Source organism: Aptenodytes patagonicus, chromosome 3, assembly GCF_965638725.1.
Source record: "Aptenodytes patagonicus chromosome 3, bAptPat1.pri.cur, whole genome shotgun sequence".
NCBI lineage: Eukaryota > Metazoa > Chordata > Aves > Sphenisciformes > Spheniscidae > Aptenodytes > Aptenodytes patagonicus.
This window is the reverse complement of record NC_134951.1, coordinates 34,288,416-34,309,531: the sequence shown is the minus strand read 5'-3', so window position 1 is coordinate 34,309,531 and position 21,116 is coordinate 34,288,416. Positions and strand designations below refer to the sequence as shown.

Here is a 21,116-nt window from a genome sequence, read left to right as displayed (position 1 = left end):
ACTTGCATCTTGAGATAAAATAAAAAGAATTGGTGCACATTAACCTACACTTAGACTGCAAAACAGACATTGTCCCTTTTGTATATTTTATTCTATGTACTTGTATATGCTGTTGTATCGTAATGATACACATTTACAACATGCATAGCTACCCTTTAAAAATCTAAATAAAAACATTTTTGCATATGATATTTTAGGAACTTGATTTTTACATGCTCTGACAGTACAAATGAGGCTTAAAAGTAGGTATAAATGTAATTTACCCGCCCTGGAAGGCTGCTTTTATACTTCCAAAGGATCATGACATAGTCTCAGTGTAAAAGGGAACCAGTTCATACTTCTTTACTTTCTAGGTTCACGAGACACTTTATCAAGTTTTTTAGGCCTCAAACATATCTTTCTAAAACTGCTGAATATCCTTTAAATGGTGATAAAACCAAAAAGCTGATATGCAGCCCATCATGCAGTGTTTCTGGAGGTATTCTTTAGCTTTTTATCTCCAGGTGGCTCATCAAATAAAAGAGCAGCTGGAGGCGGCTGCTCTGCCCCTTTGCAGCCAGCTGAGGCTTGTGGCGGCCCGCCAGTCTGCCGGCGTACCCCCAGTTCCCCTCTCAGAGCTACCGGCAAGACCGGCCCCTGAGTCTCTCCCGAGCAGGAGAGGCAGAGCTGCAGCTCCCCACGCCAGTTGGTACTCACCGGTGCACTCGGGGTTGTAGCACTCCCGGCTCTCCGCCCAGGGCCCTCTGCACTCGGAGCCGCCGTGGGCCGCCGCCGTGCACTGCCGGCTCCGCTGCTGGGTGCCGTTGGAGCAGGTCACCGAGCACTGGCTCCACGAGCTCCACTCCTGCCACTGTCCGTCGACTGCCGCGGCAGGCACAAAAGAGATGGACACAGCAGAGTTACCACCTAAGCCGGGCAGGGCCTTGCGGCTTCCTTCTAGGTTAGGGGGTTTCAGTTTAGGCCTGAATGCAGCCCCTTGGAATGGGCATAGCCTGAAGGTGCTTGACTTCTTACAGCAATCAAATACAGAAACTGCCATTATGAGCTACTTTAAAAAGAATTAAAACTGTTTTTCCTTTTTCTTCAAGTAAAGAATGTTTCATCTCCTCTAATTGTACACTGATATAACAAAGGATAAATTATGATTTTGCTCACATACCATACAGTTTGAAAGGCATTATTAAAAACAAGGCCTTATTAAAAGACTGGTCTTGCCTTTTTAGGCAGAAGCGGGGGCCAATTTTGTATTATGTAAACCCCGAGCCCTTCAAAGTGATTTATTACAGCTGTGGCGATCACTCAGATGGGTCAGCTTATAAGATTATTGGTCTGGACTGTGAAATTAGGTCTCTTTAGTTGAATAGGAAAAGGAAAACAGGAGTTACCACTTTGCCTGATGTACAGTCTCTGTTCTCTATACTTATTATGCTGAATATACCTTTATCATTCATCCTCCCTGTAAGGCAAATGATCCCTGTTCTTCAACATTCTTTTGGGATAAAATGTAGGAGGACAGAAATGGCCTGCCTTCCTCCTCAGGTATGCTTCTGTGTTTGCATATTGCATAATCTTCTTTCTGAATTTGTCAAGTTGCATTTTTAAACAATATAGATATGGTGACCACTTCTGTATTTAGTACTAGCCCATACATTTGAGTTTGGATGAATATTCCCATAAGTAAAGGTTTAGGACTGTTATTTTTAATTTCATATATCAGAAAGCTTCTTGAGGTAAATGAAAATATTAAAAAAAAAATATATATATAAACCAATTAAGTTCCCATACAAGTGAAAAATTATAAGGTCTATAATAGATAATAGAACTAGACAGTATTTTTGAAAACAGGTAAACATTATGAAATGTGTTATTACTGATTGTGCTAATTCAGAATCCTGCATTCATACAGACTTTAGCAATTGTCAGTTCCTTATTGCACCTGCAGTTACCCAATATAAACTCAAAATGTAGGTCGTAATACAATTTTGATTAATACTTATCCTTGAGAGCCCAGTTTTGTAACTACTATTGCCATAAAAGCACCACCGAGTGCTACATGAGTAACTTCACTTGGCGCACTTCTCAACCCCTGATTTCAGGATTTTCTACAGGAGGGCTGGAATAGCAGCTTCCTAAGTTGATGGTGTTAATAATTAAAATAGGAAGCAGAATCTTTAAGTTTCTGATTTACCATACTGTGTATGGGTGCACCACTGTTCAGTGAAATACGGAGGTGAACTATTTTACTGTTGTCTGACAGTAACCACAGAACATTTCTAACAGTTCAAAGATACTATCCATATCTCTAATGCCCAGGATCTCAGCAACCAGTGAATTAAAGGAAGAGAGTTTCTGAAGCTTTTTCCTAAAGTTCTATATTAAATATTCTATGTAATGCCTGGTTGTGAACCACTTCTCAATGCAGATGCCTCTCAAGCTATGAAGCTGCGCCTTGATAATTTATTCAGCAGAAAATGGAAATCTTTCCAAACATGGAAGCTAGTTGCACTCATTAATCATAAAAGCTTTATGTGAAGAAGAAAACGTTATGGAAATTACATTTCAATGCACCCTCTTCAGTTTTATTCATTGCTGTATACTATTATTTAGAGTAGGAAAGATCGAATCAATTATTATAGTGTCTTTGGAGAAAACTCATTTCATGGCTTCTCATATATATTTCATACATCTCCTTTCTTTACCTTTAGGAGCAAATAGCATGTGATTTTTCTATTTCAGAAATACCATTAAAAGACTGAAGAATTCAACATGAAGATTCCCTTACAAAATTGAACATTCAAATTACAGCAAATCTTAACATTCAGCAAAGATTTAAACGGTTACTTTTAAATGCAACCAGTATATAACTTCCTCTGGTGAAAGTCATTTAGGTACAAATGACTGTTCAAAATCTAGAATTCTCAAATAACTGCTTATTTTGACAGATTAGGTGTAATATCTTTTGTGTTTCATTGCAGTACTGAAGTGAACTGAAGGCATTAATTTCTTCTCTGCTATTTTTATTTGGCTTTTCTCTTGTCAACTCTGCTTCATGCTCATATATCATGTTAATTACTTTTGTGTAGCCACATGTAAAATTACACAGCTGCCAACTTGGCCAAAAACTGGATTAATTCAAAATTTTTGCAGCTGTATTCAAGACTAAAACTTTTCTACAAATTTTGTCCTAAAGTTGGAGTGTGCTTTGCTGACCAGAAGAAAAGGAAAGTTCCAGTTTAATAAAAATCTAAGAAATTTAGTTTTAATTCTGTGAGGCACTAAGTTCCATTTTTTCCTTCATCTCTGTTTTCAAATGGTCAAACAACCATTTGCTAATGAAATGTCCATCAACACCTTTCAGGAAGAGCTCCAGTCATGGAGAATCTAATTGCAGCAGTGTTATGAACTGTGGATATTCAACAAGCCCACTGCAAGGGCAACCTTCACACTGTGAGACAGAACTCATGAAAGAAATTTCTCACATTACAGCTACCTGACAGCTTTTTCATACCTAAGTATTACAATGAGTTTAATAACCATATATTATTATTATAGTTATGTAATCTTCTTTATGGTTATTGAACTTATTGTAATACTTAGGTATTATATACGTATATATACACACACATGCATATATGTGTGTGTGTATATATATACATATATATACACATATTGAAATTGTTGGTCAAAATCATAACCTATTGACAAAAATTTTAAAATCAATTTTGAAAGAATAGATTATTTTTCTGAGTTAGTTTCAATTTCAGTGGATGGAAGGTTTAACATGAAACCCACGCATTGTTTACTTGGTTAGGGTTAGTTCTTTGAAAGTGGTTTAGCAACTAACTCCCAGAAATGAGGCACTTAAAGTTCTTACCATAAGGGTTTAACTGGGATTCAAATAATGCCCTAGCTTGTGTCAGCCTTTCTCTCTGCACACATGTAAATAATATCCATTTTGAATAAATTAATAACAATTAAAATTTTACAGTTTCCCAAATATGTTTGTTGTATGATGAATAAATAATTACAGTGAACCTCTAAGCAAACATAATTGAAACAGATATGGTGGACACAAACTGTGTGACCTCTGAATGTCTCCCTTTAAGCCACACTCAGAAAGTTGTTTGCCTTTTAGTTCTCCAAGACCCATCTTGAATCAGGATTTCCTACACAACATACCGTGCCCTACATCTTCCAAGATTATCTTGGAAGAAACTAAGAATTGTCTGCTTGTGTAGTATCTCAAACAGAGTTCCATCCAGATTATATCCTTTAATCACTACGGTCAGAATTATGAACAATATTACCCCGCCTACTCACTTTGCATAACATTCTTTTTTCTGTGTGCAAAGGGCAATAAAAGAAATCACAAACAACCCACATTGAATGCACTGTAACAAAGCAGAGAGTTGCTATATGAGCTCACCAGGGCAGAGTGCAATATTGCAAGGTTTATGTTGTGTTTCAGGTCCATCACATGATCTTCCCCCATACTGGGGAGGTATACATGACCTTGTCCTAGTTCTTTGGCCTCGACCACATGTGAATGAACACAAACTCCAAGGTGACCATTCCTCCCAAACGCCATGTACTGCAACAAACCAAACAGATTTTAACCAGAAACAGACACGCAAGTAATAGAAGGATTTCAAAATAAACAAGATCAATGTTTTAAATGGGAATTATTTTGTCAGCTTCAAGGAAATCAGTACATAGGTAATCTTTAGCATTGGAAAGTAAATCCTTTATAAAATTTAGTTAATTTCAATTTAAAAAGTATATTTTCTCTAAAATATATTTAACTTTGAAGGATTTTCTCTAATCGTTAAACTAATCTCGCTACCACATTTTCTTTTCTTTCATTCTTTTAAGAAAGATGGCTTCCTGTTTCAAAAGTTCGTTATGATATCTTTGGTGCCTGACTTGAGATATATTTAATAGCCCTGATTTTCAGGAGACTAGTCTTTGTGAAAATCAGGCATATACTTTATGTCTCAAGGCAACCCTAAAAACTTGACGCAATCAAAATTAAGCTTTCTTTTGAAAATATAGGAATAATTTCTTACTGTGTCACTATCATAAATTGGGGCTGTTATCTTACAGTTCTTTCACTTGTTTAAATTCTGGTGGAAACATGGCAGCACATGTGCTTGATTATCTTCCTCAAAAATTCCAAGACCACATAAGCAAAAGAGATTTGCGCTATTTCCTTACATGAACATATTAATTGATATAATATACACGGTAATACATGCATCACTCTATCTTAAAAAAATGTTCACTCAACATACTTCAAACACCTTCAGAGTACACAATAAATTACAAAGACATACCAATATTTTATATACAAGTATTTCATAAAATTAATATAAAGAATCATAGAAGATGCATCTTTCTCTTCCTTAATTTTTTTCCACTGCAGAAGTAACTAATATACAATATCCATATGAGTTTATATACCATATGCATTCCCTTTTCAGAAACAATTGGAGTTAAATTTTCAGAAAGTTCTCTAATATATTACAGTTAAGCATGTACTGGTAAGACAATTCCATACATGCACTGGAAAAACAGTTCCTTATAAATTGAAAAATACTGCAAAACAAACTTTAGTTATTTTTCTTCTGCTTAAATAAAAGCAGTTGCACAGGTTTAAATTAGGCTGTGTGAGAACAGGAATGTAGCAATTAGAATAGTAGTAATGCTGGGCTTTTAAGAAAAATCCAGAGACTTAGTACCCAGACTGAGAATCACACTCGGTATCATATACCTCTGTGTTTCTGCAACTCTGTCTGTGTGAAGGGTGTCTGGAGAGTGAAATAGTGTACATCTCAGTATATCATTTGTAATGGTTCACAACATTATAGAAGAAATAGATTTTCTGGTTTGTCCTCACTTTTTTTCATCACTGTGAAAGAACTTCTCATGTATAGGTTTCCTTTGCCCTGAAGGCACGTATGACCTGCCCAGTTTCTACAAATAAAACCCTTTTCTTGTAGGGATCAGAGTAACATTTCCCGAGGTGCAATTCAGTTGTTTACAGTGCGGAAGGAGGTTCAGCTCCCTGGCATATTATCACAAAATCATCAGTAAGAAAGGGGAATTCTGCATGTAGGTAAGTGCTATTGCATTTCATTAAAAGTAAGGAAAATTGTCATTTCAGATCCTATGTTGAGGTAAAAGGTTTGTTAGCTAACTTCTGAGAAATCGTACCTGACAGAACATGTCAAGCTTCATTCAGGGAAAATTTTAACCCACTAGATAACAGCTCAGTTGATGAAAGGTTTTTAGTTGGTCACATGCAAGTGATCAAAAAGCACAATAATTATTCCACATCCTACATGGCTAGCTTTATTAAAATTATCTTATTCTAAATATCACATCAGTCTGCATTATATTAGCAAAAAAACCCTCCTCAGGAATATTCCAAATTAATGTTACAGTGACAGATTTTAGTTTAGTTATTTTAGACACCTTGATTAACTGTGACATTTTGGTCAAAACCAGGAAACCTAACTCTTCTAAAACTAATAAACTGATGACTACATCTGCATATAATCCTTTATGTTTCATCTTTTCTCAACAAGTACTATACTTAGACAGCTACTCTGATCCAGCCTTATGATCTGAAGACTTTTTTCTCATTGGCAATGTATTAGATTCTGAATCCAGATGTATCTCTAAGACTCCAAACTTTTATCATATGAGAAAAACTAATGAGAAACCCATTTGTCAGATCAGATTCCAAACAGTAGTCAGTAATAACAATGATATAATTTCATCTCCTGATTCCACAATGGTTGAGCAAGATACTCAGATGCAACAACAAGAACTTCAAAAAGTAGAAAACATAGCAAATCAAAATTAATCCAAACTAGAAAAAGATTATTCTGTAAAAAATAGTAAATTAGAAAGCTCTAGTCACTGTGTCGTCACAGGCTGAGGTTTTTTAGGGTACATATGAGATTAAGTCTAATGTTTAATTTGGAGTTTTGATTTGATGGTGTCAAAATAGTATGTTAGTTGTCTTCATTTAAAAATGACAAAAGCATGGGCTGAGGGGCTCTTTAAAGATACTGTCTTGAGCCAAAAGGTTGTATATCTCTTCTGGCAAGAGCGGTTGCATGTTAGCAGCAACACAGAATAATTCTTTTGTGATTTTGGATCTGAACATAAGCCAAAAAAAAATGTTTCACTTTGGGTGGACTCAAACTTACAGCAGCCTCTGTCTGTTTGTGGTTTAAAGTAAGCTGTGTCCAAAATCATCTTCCGTGACAAATTTTAGCTCATTAAGTAAAAATTTCACAGTACCTTCTTGTGTGTAGACTTGTATATCTGAAACTAATAGATAACTAATAAAGTCAAGGATGGAAAAGGCGTAACACTAAGAAAACAACCAATGTCAGCAAACACATATCAAGGAGAATTAATCTGTTCAGTGCATCACAGAAGTGTCCAGTATTATCCAGATCAGCTTTAAAAGAACATCTTAATTTAAAATTTCTTACCTTTGAATATTTTTTTCTGATGTTTCATTTACATTTCCTTTCTTTAATACCATTTTCTAAATACAAAACCCGCTATAACATATGATGAATTATAGCCAGATGAGCTATGCCAAATTACACCAGATGGAGAGCTGGCCCACAGAGGAGTTACTGTTTTCTATAACACAGTTTCAGATGCAAGATTCATTATTTGGGACAAAAATATTCAGATTATTGCCAACATATCTGTCAAAAACGTTGCTAGCACAATGAGTTTGGATTACTGCAGAGCATCTTTCCCTTCTCTCTGCCACTCTGTGAACCTAATCATGTTGAAGTAAACACCCACAGTGTTCACAATATGCAACTGCTGTAAGTGGGAAGAGGCGTGAGGCCATGCTGGCCTTCATCCTACAAGCATATTTTGGGAGATTTTTATTGGGGTTTAAATGCTTTTTATTTGTTCAGCTTTAAACTGAACAGCTATTGGGAATCTATTATGGCCATTGATGTTTCATTTTAAGTGGTATCATAGTTTAATATGGCTGAATAACTGCATCCAAGCAGATGCTACATTAAAGGAATTTTTAAAATTAAATTAGAGGGTTTGTATGCACAAATTTAAACTCACTTAAGTGCTATAGTTTCCTTTAGCTTTAATTGTCCAGTCAAAAATCTTTCTTAAATTCATAATATGTAAATTCAGAAACTTTCTGACACCTGCCCTCTAACCTCCACGTTTAAGCCATACAGCTACTCTACTTCTGCCATGTCTCTTTCTAATTATAAACCTAAGTTTTCCTTACTCTTATTTTCTTCCTCTCAAGTGAAGGCCTGAACTTCCAGAGCATAGATTACTAACAATAAAGCTACAAGATTTAAAAAGATAGGGCTAATTTCTCTGTAATGATTTTGTTAGTGTACCATGCAGGCACAGAATATATCAAACTGTACAACATTTCAGCAATATGGCTAAACTTCATTGAAATGAGGCCTGAGAAAAAAAGGGAGATAAGTAAAGCAATCTTAGCATATCACACCAGCCAAAATATAGCTTTTGAGCATACAAATGTTTGAAATGGTTTAGCATATTCCTGCTCCTGCCATGTCTGCTTTAGCCATAAGCCTGAAAATGCTGAGCTTCTTGAAGGCAATGGAGAAGGAGAAATAGAAACTAATTCAGATGACCTACGGGCATGGAAAGTCCATGTTCTTTCTCCTTGAAGTTTTAGCTGTGTTAGAAACGATCCATTAAGCTGAAATGAATGCGATGTCCTTGCTCACTAAAGAACCAGTAACAACAATGGTTACCTGAGCTATGTTTTGTTGCCTACTATGCTGCACTTTTCTAGAAGTGTCTTGATTCCAAGACAGACTGAATTACCTAATGGACTCCTGCCCCTGAAATAGTATTTGTCCAGAACAAATATGAATAAACAAAAAAACATGTAAATAATGATGCCTTCATGATTTTACTTGAATTATCAGGAGTACTATTTTGAAATTTAAGGTTTTATTTCAATACTAATACTAATATTTTCCAGGACAGTGAGATCACAGAGAGATGTATTCCCTAACATCCCAGTGAGTATCTTGGACACTAAAGGGAGTATATGAAGGCAATAGGTGAAAATACTCTGGAAGCCTTGCATTAGTATTTTCAAGTTTAACAGGTTCTCTTGAAGCTTGTGGATAGATGCTTGAAGTATAGCCCAGTAGGCCATTCTGTATACTTTTTTATTTTGAAGGGACAACTTTTTGATTAGGAAACCTTATTCCAGCTCTCAAAATGCCCCTCCCTGCTTTTACTAATTATGCAAACATATAATGAATATGCCCCAGTAGATTTTGTATTTGTAGGTTACAAGGAGAGACCACTGTTATTTTTGTATGTTTATTGCTTCTAGTTTACGCTAGATGTAAAAACTTGCAGTGTTACCAGACTCCAGAAGCTGTATGGAATGAGTGGTACAGGTCTGGGTATACAGGCCAGATCCCAGCTATGTATGCATATGTTTGGATTGTTTTGTCAAACTTGTGTTTTAATTATACTAGTGTACAAACTATGCATTTTGTTATGCATGGGGCAGGGATAATCCTGAACTATGCAACTCTCTGAGTCAGGATACATAGTATAATGAGGACAGAGGATATTTAGGCTAATAATTAAAGGGATGTTTGAAAAATTATTGGAGCTGTGACTAGGAAAAACACATTTCTAAATTGCTAATTTTGCACACTGCCACACAGTAGTGACCCTGTAACCAGACAGAGACCAACATAAATTAATAAGGTTATTGTAATTATGTGAAACAACATGCAAGATTAAGCCCAGAAGACTAATTATTTAGGAAAGGTAACTCAAGATACATAAAGATTATCAGAATCAGATGTGGTGATCTGAAAAGGAAAATATGTTGGCAATATCACTGTTAGCCAGTGAGAACTGGTAGCCGCTGCTCATACTGGGTATCTGGAAACAAAAGCCATACCCTGAAGTGGGAGTTCATGTGTAAGGTAAGACCTCCTTTGTGACCTGAGAAATATGGAGCAGTCTTTTTGTGTGAGCATTGTTCAGAAGTTTGCTAGACAATGTGATTTTTAAGAATTAACTTTTTTCCAGTTTACTTTGACAGCAAATTAATTACCTTGGCTTTTGCATTACATGGATTTTTTTTGTTTTGATATGAAAAGTTCTCATTCCTTACTGGAGAGAATGAAGTTAAAATTCTGTAAAATTAGGTGACTTAAACACCTTGCCTCTTCTTAGGTAATACAAAATGAGCAAAAAAGCAGGCAGAACTGCATCTCATTGTGAGTGCTGGACTGTGTGTTTTCATGTTCATACTTCATACAGTTTCAAAGGAATCTTTATCTTTGATTGTTTGGAAGGTTTATTCTTTTCTTTTGTAGTTCTCTTTTTTCACTTCTTATTTTTATACCTTCAAGTTGAGAATTCTTTTGCAATGTATCCCCCCTCTGGCAGAATGTAAGCTAGCCTAACCTTTTTAGAAATAGCTGCCATTTTTGTATGGAAACACTTCAAGTGTGTTGAATTCAAGTGATTGAATTCAGCCCTGCCTGGAGGTTTCTACACTGAAATATTAGAAAATCTCATGTGAATTTCTTACCTAAAGCACAGTAGTAAAGCGTTAGGTGCTGACAGCAGTTCTTATTACAGCGATGGTTTATCTAGATACAATCTTTTTAGTTACTTTCCATTACAGATGTTCCCTAAATGCTTATAATGCTGATTCACAAACTCTGATGGGATCATGTATGCACTTTGTGTTGGATACTTTTCAACACACAGTAACAGCATGAGAGTCTGATTCTACATATTACTACTCATTGAGATAAAGTCCAGGGCATTCTCTGTGTATGACAGTCTATTTTACTTCAAAAATGGAGTGAGCTTCCCCAGAAGCTGAAGATGGCTCACCACCCTTTTGGGATCAAATGTTACAAAGAGCTGAGGAATTTGTGCATCTGAAGGCAGGCATATAATTTTTTTCCATTTCAGACACAGCAGAGGAAAATGAATGTAGTCGCAGGGCATATGCCTTCCCATTTGCTTCCCATCCCAGATTAATCAGATCCACAGGTAGAGTCTAAAGAAATGAGATGTGCCCTTTCAGCAGCTAACTTGAACATGTCTGACTCTTCTCCTTAGTGTATAACTACTGCTGAACTCCAACTACCGCCAGATCTCTGAGACAAAAGGAGTAGGAAAACTGTGATGCAAGGTACTGATGACCTTTACCTTGTGTCAGATGCAAGAGAGTTACTTTTTGTCTGATCTTTCTTCCTTTGATGGGTAGCTGTTGCCCTTTCTTGCCAGAACAATGTAAAGGAAAGTCCATGAAGACATTACTGTGCAGAGAACATTGTCTGGCCCATTGACTAGCAGAAAGTGCTCTAAATGGTGAGACAATTGCAGTGTCGAATAATATATGTTAACTTAACCCACCCTGTTAATCAGTCTCTGCTTCTTAATGTATCGATGATCTGGATTTCTTCCCTAGTTTGTATTTTGTACTCATGCTATACCTTCTCTTTTCTGAGTGAAAACTAGAAAATATAGACTTTTTTAAAAAATCTGAAACTGTCAGAAAAAAATGGACTCTTGTTCCATATCTTGACTGTTCTGAAAGTAAAAATAACAATCTACATGACAAAATTTCACAGCTGAATAGAATTACATTTCTCTGCTCTAATTGAAATGCCCTTATGAAATTCATGTTAAAAATAATAATAATAAAAAAAGATATAGTTTCAAATTCTTATCATTATACAGTTCAAAACATCCACAATTTTATTTATTGGCTGCTAACACTACCTGGACAGAGGGCAGTGTTATTGCAAACCCTTGATTCTCTTAAAGGGCCGCTGCAGTGTGTCCCGTAAGGTGATACACAAGTTCTGGTTCGCACCTGCGACCCTTGACCACAAGTAACTGAACACGTACTCCACTGGGCCCACTCTTCAACACCAGATTCACCTGTATTCAAGACAACAAACAAACATGAATATAGACATAAGTATTAATGAGACTTTTATTTTGCTGAAGCTCATTATCATCTGCTCTTCTAAAGCAAAGAAAAAAGTACCACACCAAAATAAATATTTAAAAGTTCATGGAGTAAAGCAGCTGTGAAAATGTGCAATGAATAGAAAATAAAGACACCTACAATGCTGCAGTCACATAATGCCTGTCAGAGGGAAACTCTTTGATTGCTTAGCATCATTTACAACTTTATGAGAACTACTGCCCTTCAACATTTTAGAAACAACACTGCCCTCAGGATGCTAAAAGAACACAGACAACTCTTTTTATATAATAGCAAAGGATTTATCTTTGATATTTATACTTACCACTCTAGAATGAAGGCTAGGTAATAATTTAAGGAACTCTGCCAGTAAGTGAATTCTGATTAAAAAAAAAAAACAAACCAACCCCCTAATTTCTTATCTTGAGCAGAGGAGAATCATCTAGTATTTGAGAGAAGTTCCCTGTTAAAGAGAAGCACTTTGCTTACCAAATTTTAACCTGAAGGGTGGGATGGGAACTTTGGTTTCATCATTTACTGCACAGATCTGCTCCTTGCTTTTGACCTACAGGTGTGCTAAGCTCTTTGATGCCCTAGACCTCCTTACTGTGTATAGTACATACCACTATGATCAAATTGTCAGATGTGATTTATTAATACCATACATTCCAATAGCATATTTTTTTTACCATTGAGAGATAGCACAGTATATTATTTCTATTTTTTGAAAGCAAGTAATGCGTAGAGTCTTCTTGCATGGACGTTCAGGAACAAATGCTTAAATTTAGTTTCCGTGAACAGCCATACACACAATTCTGGAATTCCTTTCCCACAGATATTCATGTTCAGAAAACTGGATCCCTTCAGTATTCTCAGAAAGCAAATGCAAAAATAATGTGAATATACCTCGCCGAACAATTTGAGTAAATAATTGTGGATTCATGTTCACATTCTTCCATTAAAAATCAGTATAAAATGGCATGCTGAAGCCTCTATTACACCCTTGATTTTTAAACCTAAGTCCTTTGTGAAACAAATGGGATTTTCTGCTTTAAAATCAGTGGCATGATACAACCTTCAGCCTTGAATAGCTTCCTTAAAATTTCAGTTATCTCAATATACCTCTAGTCTTCCAAAAGTTTTGATATAGGTTACAATCAAGGGAAGGTCTGCAAACCAGGAAGACTCTGGTGCTATCTTCCAAGAATGCAGTAAATTATATACTATTTCTTGAAACTGTGCCTTTGTAGCAAGCATCTGTCCAAACTCTTTTTTTTTGTTTCCAGAGGCCAAGCACGAAACCTTTGCAAAATTCTTGTCTCTGCTAGTCCTCTAAGAAGCAATTCTAAGGCTATTCAATGCTTTTTTTTAAAAAAAAAAGTGCTTCTTATTCAGTAACAAGACAGAATTCTTTATAATTAGCACACAAATCCCTCTGCTTTTCATGAAATTATATACAATTCTAAAAATTTCCATGGAGAAGGACAAAATAATGAGATTTTTTACAAACAAAAGTTCACCAAAGTGATTTTTGTAGTAATTTTCTTATTTTGTTAGGTGAAAAAATGAGAAATTTAATCACTGATTATTGTCTTAATAATTTTTCTGATATAAATTCAGCATTTTGTTTAGGTTGTTACATGGCTTAGGTTCAGGTTAGAGGATATAATATGGTAAATATAGCTATGTCCTGGTTTCGGCAGGGATAGAGTTAATTTCCTTCCTAGTAGCTGGTACAGTGCTGTCTTTTGGATTTAGGATGAGAACAAAGTTGATAACGCACCGATGTTTTAGTTGTTGCTAGGTAATGCTTACACTAGCCAAGGACTTTTCAGCTTCCCATGCTCTACTGACTGAGAAGGCTGGAGGTGCACAAGAAGCTGGGAGGGGGCACAGCCAAACTGGCCAAAGGGACATTCCATACCATGTGACGTCATGCTCAGTACATAAACTGGGGGAAAGCTGGCCGGGGGGGCCGCTGCTCGGGGACTGGCTGGGCATCGGTCAGCGGGTGGTGAGCAATTGTACTGTGCATCACTTGTTTTGTGTATTGTTATTATTATCATATTATTATTATCATTTTATTTCAATTATTAAACTGTTTTTATCTCAACCCATGAGTTTTTCTCACTTGTGCTCTTCCAATTCTCTCCCCCATCCCAGCAGGTGGGGGGGAGTGAGCGAGCGGCTGCGTGGTGCTTAGTTGCCGACTGAGATTAAATCATGACAAGCTACTATATAGGTAGACAGTAAATTATACGTGTACTATAAACTCTATGTAAATGGTAAAAATACTTGTATGACTATGGGTTTCTAGTCTAATTTTTTTTTTGTCTTTTCCTACATGTTTGAAGCTTGTCTTTGCTTTTGTTAAAATTGTTTAGATGAAAGTTCAAACAGCAGAAAAAGTCAGAGCTATGTTTCTCCAGATGTTCCTCATTATGTAAAACAGTCATATATACTCAGTGTAAATTATCCATTATCCAACACAGGCATGGTGACGGTGCATAGCTAACAAAATACAGAAATGAAGTATTAAAAATTTAAAATGTTGGAAAGCTTAAAGTGATAAAAAGTTGCTTTTAAGCCTTGGAATATAATGAATAATAGCAGCAACATGATACTAAGAAGTGTGATTGTATTAAGTGAATTTTGAAATTAATATTAATTATTAAAAGTCCTGAGGATATATGTACTGTCAATTCACAAAAGGCAGACTCTAGCAATATATTTCAATGTAGGTAAAGGCTTAAATATTTGCTGGAGCAAGATCCTCCACACTAAAAAGATGTTATGTGCAAAAAGAGTGAAAACAGAGAAAATAAAGAACAAATTTATCTCACCAGCTACTCCACTTCCTTTTGCACAATGCATTATTTTTTTTGGTAATTTTTAACTTTTCAGAGTATTTTGTACTGCTGTCAGTATGATTATTACTTATTTTAAAATATTTTAAAGAAGGGAAAGATCTTTGCAGACATATCATACCATAGTTAACCATTTTTAATATAAGCAAATAGACTTCTTTATTTTCTAGAATAAACCTAGATTGCCTACATAATCTGCAAATAAATCTTCCATTGTTTTCTTTATCTCTTTTCCATTTTTTTCTTTTCTGAAATGAAAATTTCAAAAGGGCTACTTTTTATTTCACTTCTAGTTTTCGGTTACTTGAGAACTCTTAGATTTTTGTATTGACCGTGTTAAACCTACAATCTCAAATTAATTATTGGCAAGCTACCAAGCCGTCATTCTCCCCTGCTGCTTGACATGTAAGAGGAAACATAACTTACTGTACGGAAGGCCTCATTGATCTGTGTAACACTTACCTGTATTATACTCTCTAAATCCCATAACACCTAAGGGAAGGATCAGTCCAAACACATAAAATGACAAATATAGGACAATAAATTATTCAATTTTTTTTTTTTTTAAATAAAATGTTTTACTGCCTCATATCACTCACAAACAAACAGGAAAATGCATATTATAATACCACATTTTAAAACTCTTCAATTCCCAGCAAAATTCGGTGGATTAAGTCCACTATTCTAACAGTATTAAATGCTTTTCATAAATCTTTTTCAGGACAATTCTCTATTCCTGTTTTTCTGTCTTTTTAAACCATACAAACATTTTGTTGCACTTTTGCATCTGTTTTATTATTACACAAAATAAAATATTAAACAGGCTTAAACTATAAGAAACCTCATAAACTCAGCATCCATTTACCTTAAAGGCTATTAGACTTCTTAGTACATGGGTAAATTAATGAGATAGATATGTTTGTTAGAAAAAACCTTATGAATCAGTTTAAGAAGGTATCACATTAATTATATCACAAGAAAATGAATGCATTAGAGGTGAAGAAAATATGCAATGATCACTACAAAGGAAAATCAAAATGAAGAAGAGATGAAAATTAGTAAGTATGTCCAAAAAGAGCACAGTATTACTTAAAATGTGTTAACCTACATTATGTAAAATATAGATTTCCTTAAAGTTGGGCATGTACATTTATATGTTCTGCTGATAAATCTCACATGCTTTCAGAACAGGACCTTGAAAACCAAGCCTGTATAATTTTGAACGTTCATCTCCCACTCCACACACACAATCTATCAGAAGGTGATGGTATAAGTGCTGCATTTATAATGCAGTTGTCTAACACCCATAATAGATGCATTGCAATGCATGACTAGAAATTATGAAATTCAAGTTTTACCTGATAATATGAAAGTTTTAGGGATTTATATGAGGAAATAAAACAGATCATCTAACTTATTTTTTGGAGTAATTGTATGAATTCAAGAAGCAGCGTAAAAGCAAAGGTGTTATTCTATGTAGTAAGCAAATAACATTGTAAGTCTGAGCTAAGTATGTAAGTAATAAGTTCTACTTGCCTAAACAAAAACTGCATGGAGACCAAGAGGGTTCTAGGCTCCCTTCTTCCACTACATTTGCTTACAGTAGTATCAACTGGGAGTTAGCCATAAAAGTAGTTCTATAGATTAATAGGAGGGAAACAGACTTTTTCCCCTTCTAAATTCTTCACCAAGCAGATCTCCGCTGATTGGCTATAGATGTATTTAGATTACTTAATATATTGATTTCTGCAAATCTGTTAAGAAAAGCACCCTATGACTAAGGAAGTCAACATGCAACGTAACTAGAAGCAATTATAGCTCTTTTACTAAAGTGAATTTTAAACTGGAAGCATTATGTATGACCGATGCAGGCATATTTTCTAGGTTAGTAACTATGGAATACAGGGTAAGTTGTTTCAAATCCATACAATAATTATGGGGCACAAGATTTTCAACACCCTAACTTACTGGAATGGAGTGTGTAGGGAACCGTTAAAGAGTTAGATTTTACCAACAGATACACAGATCACTACTGATGTCAAAATGGGCAGTAGTTTTGCTGTATGAGAGCTTAATTCAACTCAGCACTGAAACGTCATCATTGACCTCAAAGGCAGCTGTGGTAACTGTTGGTAAACAGGCTTTTTTTTATTTTTTAATTACTTCAGCTCTAGGTTTGTAATATCATTTTGGTATCTTTATCTAAAGAAGATGCAGTTGCTAAACAAAATTAGAAAATAAGTTTTAGATGAAAAACTGCTAGATAATTTTCACATCCAATTAAAAAGTACTTATGGCCAATTTCATTTAGCAATTATGAATCTGGAAACTAGAGAATAGAGCATTGTACTTGGCCAAAGATAGTAAGCACTGAATGTACGCACATTAAAGTCGCCCTAGTAATTAATTAATTTGATAAATGCCTAAAGCTGGGATTAGACCTCAGTCTATTTATAAAGAAATTCTGAAGCATATTCTTAACATCTTCTTTGAAAAAGCAATACGTCAAGTAAGCTGTCCAGTGTCTTGTATGTGTAAGACTGCCTTTAGTAATAAAGAAATTCATGTTTACAATAAACGATTCAGTATCCACATTCACAGTGCATGTTTTTGTATGATTTACCTAATTCTCAGCTACTTTATTTATGGACTTTAACTGGTGGAAAAAAAATAAATGATTCAAAAAAAGTATCAGCTTAGAAAACTGACAAATATGCAGCAAAAGATTATGGAAACATGCAGTGGTTTTGCTAAAATTAACAACAGTAAATAGAAAAATGTAACTGATGTATTACCAGTTTGTGCCATAAATTTAGCAGCATCAGCTTGTTCCTGAGGGACCCTTTTCTCATGAACAGATCGAGGTCGCTGACTTTTAATTGTATGATCTCCCATCATTCCAAATTCTAAAGACAGAATAAAGGTTTATGAAAGCTTGTGTGTAGACATTTCTCAAAAGTCACATACTGTCTCATGCAATATGTTCCTAAACATACCTGGAAGTTGCTGGTAAAAGTCAGGCAAGTGATTATGGCAGTTAACATCAACTTAACTTTGCTACACTCAGCTTTTAATAAATACTTAAATTTGCGTCTGCAGATTTTCAAACATGATTTTGTTGTATGAACCAACATTCAATGTAGTGACACATACTATAAATCAGCTGTATGACATGGGACAAAAACAATTATTCAAATGCAGACATTTTATTCCTATATTTTGAATCAGTGCAAACCACACCAGAAAATGATTGTGACAGTGTTAGACATTGCTGTTCTATGGCAGAGCCTGCTGCTCCTCCAGAGGACTTCTATTTCTGCACTCATCTTTCAGGCTGACAAAGCCTTCAACAGAAATAACGAGTCATCTTTGGAAATGGTGGTGATGCGAAATAATAGTAATTTAGCCAATGAACTGGTTAATTTTTAGGCTGAATCCAGCAGAACAAGTGCTTGTGAAATGTTTCCTTTCTGAAAACTCTCAGTTATAAAGAGGTTATAACTATATATATATATATAGGTTATATCTTGCCCTCAGTATTTAAAAAGAAGTCCCCATTGATTTTAATGGGGAAAGCTATGTAAAAATCAATGACAAAAAGGCCCACAGCGTGGGAGACAAAAGCGCTTCATTTTTTATCCTCTCACTGCTGTCATTTTCCCTCTCTGGTCCTGCACAAACCTCCTAGCCTTCTACCTCAGAGTCCATTTTTCCTTTCTGTGATTAAATGTGGAGGGTCCTTTGCACTTAGAGGGGGACTGCTGCGTCTTCAGCAGTTCCCTCTGGTCCTCCCAGGCACACGCAGCTGCCCGCAGCTTGGTGCTAAATATTCAGCTTCTCTGGGGACTCTAATTTAGGAAGCGTGTGCTGGGAACCGTGGGTTAACATTGAAACTGCTTCAGCTACAACCACATGAGGTTTCTGATGAGGCAGAAGGTGTCTGAAGCACTAGGAATGTAAACATTAAAAAATACCTTTCTGCTGGAAGGTTACCTTGCAAATGCAAAATTCAAAATTCTCCCCAATTTGTAAAGTTATGAAGATAATAAAACTTACCTTCCTGCCTCAAAAGATGCAAAACATTATATAAGATGCAAATGCTACTAATACTATTTACAAACACATTGTTTTGATAAATCATTAAAGTAAATGTATTTAAATTTCTATTTAAAGAAATAATAAAAGGCAAATATATTTTTAAGGGGTGAATCAGCAGAAAGAGGTTTTTTCCCTTTCTAGTAAAATAATGTATTTCTCCAAATTAGTGTTTCTTTTTCTAAATATTAATTAATGGCACCACTTAAAATACAAATTTAATTATTCATTTGAGAACAGCAATGCAGTTTGCATTCTAAAGAGAATATTTGAAAATCTAATTAATAAAATATATTTTGAGAATTAAACACTCAACATTTTTAATACATCCCAGAAATACATATAAAAGATAATTAAATTATATATATACACATATATATAATATATATACATATATGTATGTGTATACATACATATGTGTGTTATAAAATTTTATGAATATAATTTTACAAAATACACCTCTTCTACAGCTCCTCTGATTTAAGACAGGTTTTTATTCTGTGGGAAATCTCTTACTATAAATAAAGTTTTACAATCAATATTCTAATGCAAATTAAGATTAGAATGATACTTTCACAATTTTACAAGGTGTAACACAGATGACCATTTAAACTGTAATTAAAAACATGGTGAAGGACAAGAGACTTTACATAGGTTTTCCCTTGAAGAGGCTGTGAAAGCAAGGCCTGTTTGCTCTGAGTTTGCTGCCTGTGCGCTGCCTGCTTGTCAGGCAATTTAGAGGATATGGCACCATTCTTGCAGGAGATTTAATTCTATTTTTTAAGTTACAAACAGAGTGCAATAATGGGAGACCTTTGCTAGAGGAAGACTTTCCAGAGGCATACAGGGAGGTGGTGAATGCTCCGGTCCCAGTCCCGCAGCATCCCATGCTGGGCGCAGGCACGTGCAGCGTCCCGCAGGACAGACACCTCTGGTGAAGAGGCAAAGGAAAGTCTGGGAGATCAGTTTTCAGGGTTGTGGTTTATACCCAGTGGAGCTCCATTCACAACAATGGGGTTACTCACGAATATCACCAAGCAAAATAAAACACAAGTTGTTGATGCAGGATCTAATCATGCCTCAACTTCTTTGTTTTTCCACGTAGCAACAACATATTTTTAATTTACATGTTCAGTTCACTTCCACTATTGCTGATGGTCTTTGAGGTGCACTTTTCAATTAATCTCCCTTTGATGTATTAAGCATTTATATAGTAAATATATAAATATATATTAAAGATAAATGTTTCATAACAAAGTTAAAAATATTTCTTTATAAGTTTTGTCAAAAGATGGAACCAGACTTATGCAGTGCTCTCATTTTCATATTCAGCTGAAGTGTTTAACCAAATGCCGCATGAGAACAAAAGCGGTAACAGGAAATGCAGTGTACTGGCATGAGTGAGGACTTTAAGGCCTTATTAAAATTCATGCCTCATAAGAAAAGAAAAATAAAGGTCAAGTACATTTTCGTAATGGGATCAGAAGTGTCCAGTTTCTGCATATAAGTACAAACAGTGCTCTCAAAATTGTTTAATCTAAGATCAACAGTAATGTATTTTTTATGAAGCATTTTATAATAAAATATCTTACTTAACTGACTGCCGTAGTTTACAATAAATACTAAATAGAATAAAACTTTCCTTAATTTTCAGATCCTAGATAAATAACAAATGTAGAAGATGAACCGGTTACGCATTTGTTTTCCCTCAGTACTTCACGGAGGAGAAGTATTTAAATGCTTTCTGGGCTGGGAAAGCATTCTAACCCAAGTCAGCCTAAAGTATGTCTAAATGGCACAGTAATTTCAAGGACCTGTTTGTGTGGGAAAGGTGATAGGGACCGTCTTACTCTAGACAGTATCTGGCATGGAGGTGTCCTGCAAGTTCAGGCCAGCGCGATTCAAGACCTGATGTCTGGGATATGATATCGGATGTTTGAATTGAGATTCTGAGTAAAGGAATTTTTTCTCATTCTCACTCTTCTTACCTAGTTCTTGCTGCTGAAAACAAGTTTTCTAACCCAGAAGAAGGTATTTTTGCAGACATCAGCTTCTGAACGGAATTTTTTGTTGATGCCTGTCCTAATTTTCCCTTGGGTGAAACTGAACAGTCCTTC

The 21,116-nt window shown here is 35.4% G+C and overlaps 1 protein-coding gene across 5 annotated transcripts in view; it reads right to left on the bottom strand.

Moving 5' to 3' along the window:
- The window catches only part of ADGRB3 (adhesion G protein-coupled receptor B3), a 489,817-nt gene that overhangs the window by 277,859 nt on the left and 190,842 nt on the right, over positions 1–21,116 (bottom strand). For all 5 annotated transcript variants that reach the window (XM_076332999.1, XM_076333002.1, XM_076333003.1 and 2 more), the window contains exons 3-6: positions 17,700–17,810; positions 11,827–11,988; positions 4,427–4,591; positions 697–861 (exon numbers count right to left, since the gene is read on the bottom strand). In XM_076332999.1, the coding sequence (XP_076189114.1) occupies positions 697–861; positions 4,427–4,591; positions 11,827–11,988; positions 17,700–17,810 (603 nt within the window). The remainder of the gene's footprint in view (positions 1–696; positions 862–4,426; positions 4,592–11,826; positions 11,989–17,699; positions 17,811–21,116) is intronic.